This window comes from Talpa occidentalis, unplaced genomic scaffold, assembly GCF_014898055.3.
Source record: "Talpa occidentalis isolate TD23 unplaced genomic scaffold, MPIMG_talOcc4v2.1 talOcc4.125, whole genome shotgun sequence".
In the NCBI taxonomy this organism is placed as follows: Eukaryota; Metazoa; Chordata; class Mammalia; order Eulipotyphla; family Talpidae; genus Talpa; species Talpa occidentalis.
In genome coordinates, this window is record NW_023601268.1 from 1 (window position 1) to 6,613 (window position 6,613).

General features: G+C 64.3%; 1 protein-coding gene across 1 annotated transcript; it reads left to right on the top strand.

Moving 5' to 3' along the window:
* Window positions 1-4,535: 4,535 nt before the first annotated feature.
* Window positions 4,536-5,543, top strand: LOC119242622 (sialic acid-binding Ig-like lectin 13). Its single transcript, XM_054693960.1, is given in 4 exon segments — window positions 4,536-4,572; window positions 4,631-5,020; window positions 5,219-5,488; window positions 5,530-5,543. Coding segments are annotated over 4 exon segments (711 nt in total).
* The last annotated feature ends 1,070 nt before the right edge of the window (window positions 5,544-6,613 follow it).

The window sequence follows — 6,613 nt, forward strand, 5'->3', positions numbered from 1 at the left end:
TCCAGTGCTTGGTTTTCAGCAGCAGAGTAACCTGCATCACTCACTCACTTATTCATTCATTCATTCATTCATTCATTCATTCATTCATTCAATCCTTCTGAGGTGTCACCGAGCCCCTGCCCAGCTGGGGAGCCATGACAATTTTTTAATCATGGGGCTCCTTGGAGTTTATTCTAGCAGAGGGATAAAAGGCAAAGCCAGCAGACAAACAGCACACAAGTGAGCAATATGGAAAATAGCATAGAAAGTACCAGCACTCAGCGAAGTTAGCAATAACATAAGGTTTGAGAAACCAAAAAATGTACAGATGAAAGACACGTGCTTTGGGGGAAACTCGGGGCACAGGGAGTAGACAGCTACAAGGTGATTGGGGAATTTCGGTTACTTGCTGTCTGCGTGGTTGAAGTCCACCCCTCGTCACCATTTTTAATGATTGGTCACCTCCTGGTGAGTGGTTGTGGGGGTGATATATCAGCAAGGGCCCGTGGGGCGCTCACTTTGGTGGGGAGGCTCACTCTCGGGGCACAGCCTATTGCAGGAGGTGGGGCTGGGGAGATCCGTGGACACGTGGGGTGGTGGGTGGGGCGTCTCTGCCTTACCAGCCCCCACTGCCCCTCCATGATTCCTCCTTGGTCCCTCCCACAGGGTGTCCCGATGAGGTCCAGGCTGGACGCCCTTGCTGAAAATCCTCCCCCGGTGGCCGCCCCCTCCTCAAGGCAGGAACTTGAGGTTCACTACGAGACCATCAGCTTCTCTGGAGTGAAGCCTCGGGACCCCCAGGTCAGAAGACCAGCGACTGTGAGTACTCAGAGATCAGAGTGCGCAAGTGAAGCTGCAGAGACCCGGCCCAGCCCAGAGGGACCCCATCCCTGTGGGGCAGAGAAGCCCAAGCGCCGTCAGGTTCTTGTGGAGCCCCCAGTGCCCGGATGCTGAGCTGCGAGGACGCGGGACACGGCTTCGCGACCGCCCAGGGTGGAGTCAGCCCACACTCTGGGCCTTTGCTGAGTAACAGCCAGCCCCTGACACCCCAGGCCCTGCCTGGCTGCGCCTCAGTTTCCCAGCGCAGAGAGAGGTGGCGCTCAGCCTCGCAGAGGGGCCACTACCCAGGCAGGGTGAAGGCTTGGATGATGAGGCATTTTAGGGAGCCCAGGCCCCAGGTCTGGGTGGGGTGGGGAGGGCAGGACGTGAATGCCCAGTGGCCCCAACTCATTCGCATCATGTCTTACTTCATAGAGTCAGCCAGAGAGGACTCTTCTCCCGCCCTCCTTTTTTCTATGATAAATTTCACAATGACCAACAAATTTGCTTAGATGTTGGGACACTTCCATAAAGACAGAAAGTTCCAGAAACAGGAACTCCGCACTGCTTCAGCCTCACTGTGGTCAGAGCAGAAGACCCTCTGCGGGCTGGTGACTCGCAACCACTTCAGCAGCCGGTGGGAACAGGGGAGGGAAATGAGCGAGAGGCTGTTAGCAGCTCATGTTTTCCCACAAGTTCTGGGGTTCCCGAGTGCACAGACACCCTCAAGCGGGGCGGACCCGCCCGTGCAGGCCTCTGGGCTGGGGAGCACGCACCGGCCGTGCTCCACGTGGTGTGGCCGCCTGGCTGTCCGGGCAGGCAGGGGCGCACCGGCGCGCGACACCCAGGCGTCCCTGCCGCTGCGCAGGGGTCGAGGTCCGGGCCTGGCGACGCTGAGGTGGGGCAGCGCTGATGACCCCGCGCCCGCCGCGTGCAGGACCCGGGCCTTGTAGCTCAGGCCTTGGGGGGGATGGGAGCGCGGTTCAACTAGGGCTCTGCTCTGCGGACGCGCCCCGCCTGCAGCCCTGGCCACCTATGCGCTGGGGTCCTGGTGTCTGTCCGCGGGGCCCCGGCGGGGTCTGCAGGAGCCCCAGGGCCGCCCCAGGGCCGCTGCGCCCTCGCCCTCGCCGCCTGGCCCTCCAGCTAGACCCGGGCGCCCAGCCCCGCCCTGGGGCCGCCTCCTCCCGGCGCCCCTCACCTCCTCGCGTGCCCGGCTGTGGCCTGCGGATCCCGGGTGGACGCTCCTGTGGCTCCGATCGCTCCGAGGGACACAGCGGCCAGGACGCCGTTGCGGGCTGTGGGACCGGGCGCGCGAGCGCTGGAGGGATGGGGGTCAGCGCCTCGCCCCACGCCGCGAGGGGGCGCCCGGGAGCGGGGGGTGGGGGGTCGCCTCCACACCGTTCCCCGCGCTCTTTAATGTGCGTCCAGCGTTAGGGCCACGGTGAAGCGCCCAGCGGCAGGGGCCGGAGGCTCCCGAGGACGCCGCCGCCTTCCCCTGGCCACAGGGGCCGCGTGTGCCGGGGCTGCCCCGCCGGCGCCGGCCCCGCCCCGCTCCCCCAGGAGAGCGCAGCCTCCCCGCAGCCTCCCCGCTGCACCCCGGCGCGGGTCGGGGGGAGGGGCGCCGCCGACGGGAGCCCTAAGGTCCGCGGGGCGCCGCCTTCCCGCCCGCCCTGCTGGCGCTGCAGACCCTGTGCCGAGGAGCCCCGGCCCTCCCGCTCGGCGGCCCCGCTCCGTGGCCCTGCGGGGCCCGCCCGGGGTGGGGGGGACAGCGGGGCGCCAGAGTGCGCACGAGCGCCCACGGAGAGCCGCCCAGGACCCCCTGGACCCCGCGGGTATCGGGGCGGGGCCTTCCTGCCGCGCGGACCCCGGCTTCCCCGCCGCCGGCGTCTGCCTGCCGCGGCCGGTTCCCATGTGCGCGCCCTGGGGTCCAGCCTGCGCGCCGGGCTCCCCGCCGCTCTGTCCCCCGCACTCCAGCCCCTGTCACTCCACGTTCACGATCACGACGCTTTTCTACTCATCCTCCCGCGGAGCGAGGCTGTAGTCTCGGCATAGATTGTTTGCGGGGTGACAGGGCCCGAGCCAGGGGTCCCTGAAACTTGCTGGTGAAAGAGCGTGCATGAGAGGGGCCCCCTGAGGCGGGCGCCGCCTCCCGCAACTCTCGGAGGGGGCGGCCGGGGGCGCCCTAAGCCGCGGGGAAACCCGGCCTGGCGGGGGCGGGGCTCAGCGGGGGGGGGGGGGGAGCACAGAGTGCAGGGGTTTTGGGGGGAGGGGGTGTGCGACGTGCCTCTCTTTCTGGTCTTACCCTGCACAGATGCCCGCAGGGAGCCGCCCCAGCCCCGGCTCACTGTGACTACGGAGGGATTGGAAGAGGGTGTGTGCGCGTGCGCGTGCATTTTCCCCAAAAATGCAACGCTTTACGCGGGCCTCTGCTACGCCAGCGCTGTTCCCCAGGCCAGGGGGCGCTGGGTGTGCTCGCGCGTCCCGCCCGCGGGCCCTGCCCTCGCCAAGGCACTCCACCCTCATGTTGGACTCTCCCCAGCCAGGGGAGAACTGGGATCCTCTATGTGACAGCCGAGGCCACTGAGGCCTGCAGGGACAAGGGCCAGGCCCTCCTGACCCCAGAGCCGCGTCCCCGTTATCATGCTGTGATGATGATGATGATGGTGATGATGATGATGAGTACTGAGTCTCAGACCTGGACGGCCAGTCACACCAGGGTCCTGGGGCAGAGCACCCAGGTCAGGAGGCCCCAGGACCACCATGTCCCCGTAGAATCCAGGCCCTGTCCTCTCCGGCCCGCCACTCTGGGCACCACCTTGGAGCTCACAGAGCAGTCGGGTCCTACGGGCGCTGCCTGGACAACCTCTTCCCATCTGAAGCCACAGCAGCTGCAAAGGCCTCAGCCCCTCTGGCGGGCATCAGGGACCTTCTCACACACAGAGGTGAGCCGCCCCCTCTCCTGAAAGTGACACAGTTATAAAAAAACCCGTCTGTTAAACAGGCGTGAACAATTTGTCTTTTCCCCATTGCTTGCAATTTCCCCTTGTCTGGCAGGGCTGTCTGCAGGTAAGAAGCCTCCTGCATCTCAAGGAAGAGGGTGTGAAGCAAGCTGGTCCCTCCTGCAGACCCCGTCCCCCTTCCTGAGAGAAGAAAAAACGAGCTGGGGCTCCCCTGTCTCTGCTGACCCCGTCCCCCTCGCTTTGCACACCCTCGCCCATCCCCCCTTTTCCCTTTGTATAAAAACCCTGCGTCCTGCCCAGGAGCAGGACGGCTGTCTCTCAGACATGAGGCTGCTGCCTCCTCCTCTGTCCACAAATTTAACCACTTCCCTTTCCTCAAAGTCCGTTTCCTTTTACTGGCTGAGGGAAATGGAGGCCGGAGTTCGCTCACAGAAGGAGCAGATGCCCCCCAAGGCCGGGTCATTTATCACCACCTCCTCCCTCCTCCGCACCCCACCATCTCTAACGCCTGCAGGTGCCCCCCTTCTGCCCACACCAGGGGGTGGCCCCTGGGGACCCCTACAGGGCCTGTGTCCCGCTGTGCAGGGAGCTGAGAGCTGCAGGCGGGTCCTCCTGCCCCACCAGCCCTCCGTGACCTGGGAGGAGAAGTGTCTACGCAGGCCTGGCCTGGCGCACAGTGTGGGAAGCTCCTCCCTGTGGTCAGCTCATTTTGACCGCCCCATCTTGTGTCCATCGGGGCTTCCTCAGCCTGTGCCCCCAGATCCGCCACTCCCCGCGATGCTGCCACCGCTGCTGCTGCCCCTGCTGTGGGCAGGTGAGTGGAGGAGGGGAGGGCCCGGGTGGGGGCTGCACTGACCCTCATCTCCCCACAGGGGCCCTGGCTCAGGATCAGAGATTCTGGTTGCGCCTGCAGGAGCGGGTGACGGTGCAGGAGGGCCAGTGCGTCCTCGTGCCCTGCGAAGTCTCCTACCCCAAGGAAGGTTACACTGAGCACAGCCCAGCCTATGGCTACTGATTCAGGGCCAAAGGAGGGCCTCAGGGTACACAGCATGTTCCAGTGGCCACAAACAACCCAAGTCATGAGGTGCAGAAGGAGACCCGGGGTCGCTTCCACCTGCTGGGGGACCCCCGGAACTACAGCTGTTCCCTGGACATCAGAGATGCACGGAGAGAGGACACGGGGACCTACTACTTCAGGGTGGAGAGAGGGGGTTCTGTGAAAATGAGTTACATGAATCAGCAGCTTTCTGTAACTGTGACAGGTAAGGGCCGGGTGCAGGAGGAACACACGGGACGGACATGAGCGTCCCGGGCGAGGCTGGGAGGGGACCCATGCCTTCATCTTGTGAGGGACCAAAGATCTGCAGGGAAAGGACCCTGGTGGGCGGAGGCGGGTGGCCTGTCACAGGCTGCCCCTGGGGACACTCAGGTCCTGCTCCAGCCTGTGTCTGTCCCCCCAGCACTGACTCACAGGCCGGACATCCACCTCCAGGGGCCTCTCCAGCCTGGCCGGCCCAGGAACATCACCTGTGCAGCGCCCTGGGCCTGTGGCAGGAGGACACCCCCTGCCTTTTCCTGGAGGGGGGTCGTCCTCAGTGCCACGAGCACCGACTCCCCGGTGCTCACCCTCAGCCCGGGGCCCGAGCACCACGGCTCCAGCCTCACCTGCCGGGTGACCTTCCCCGCAGTGAACGTGAGCACAGAGACCACCGTCCGGCTCAGCGTGGGCTGTGAGTGTGGGGCCCGGACGCCCGGCCTGACGGGTCCCCAGGGCAGCAGATGTAGGAAGGGAAGACACGGGGTCTGGGGTCTGGGCCCCGCAGATCCTGCCGGGAGGAGGGAAAGAGGCCCCTGGCTGTATCCTCCATGTCTCATGCTCCTGGGGGAAGGCCAGCTGACGGAGAACAATTCTGTCTGTCCAGGTGCGCCCCAGAACCTGACCATCCAGGTGATCAGGGAAGAAGGTTCAGGTACGGAGTGAGGTTCCATTTCTGGGATGTGGGGAAGTGGGGTCTGTCCCACCCTCAAATCAGAGCTGGGGTCTGACAACACACATGGGAGACAGGTCTTTGTCAGGAGGGGGTAGCAGAGGTGGGAACCCCCATGGGCTCTTCAGCTCACACATGGGCTCCCCTGTGCTGACCCTGCTCCCTGGGGTGTCCTATGCTCTGTCCCTTGTCGGATGATGTGCTTGTCCCTAGTTCCAGGCCTACATCCTCCTCCCCAATTCGGCCCTCATGCTCCTTATGATCTGTCCTCCTCTTTAGCATTTCTCTCCTGCTATAACTTATTTTTCAAAATAATGACCATAAAATTGGCTTCAGTCAGCAGGGGCTGCAGAACACAATGCCATAGAGGGGGTGATCAAACCCCACAGGGTGACCCTGAGTGAGAGCCTGGACTTGACTTTCTCTCTCTCAGGACCTGAAGCCCTGGGCCACGGCTCCTCTCTCCGGGTATAGGAGGGCCAGTCCCTGCGCCTGGCCTGTGTGGTCCACAGCAGTCCTCCCGCCAGGATAACCTGGATATGGGGGACCCAGACCGTGAAGTCCTCTCCAAGCCGACACCCCATGGGTGTAGGAGGCGCGTGGGAGCACCCCCAGACCCTGGAGCTGGAGCAGGCCAGGGTGCACCTGGACGACTGTGGGAAACTCCTCTGCCGCGCTCAGAACCCTCTGGGCTCCCAGGAGGCCTCCCTGAGTCTCTCTGTGGAGAGTGAGTGAGCATTCCCGGGGCTTCTGCTGCCCAGAGAGGGGAGTGGCTGTCCTGATGCCTCCAAAACTCCCCACAGCACCCCAGCTTCTGGAGCTGGACCCTCCCTGTGCTTCCTATGTCCTGGGCAAAAAGGGGGGGAG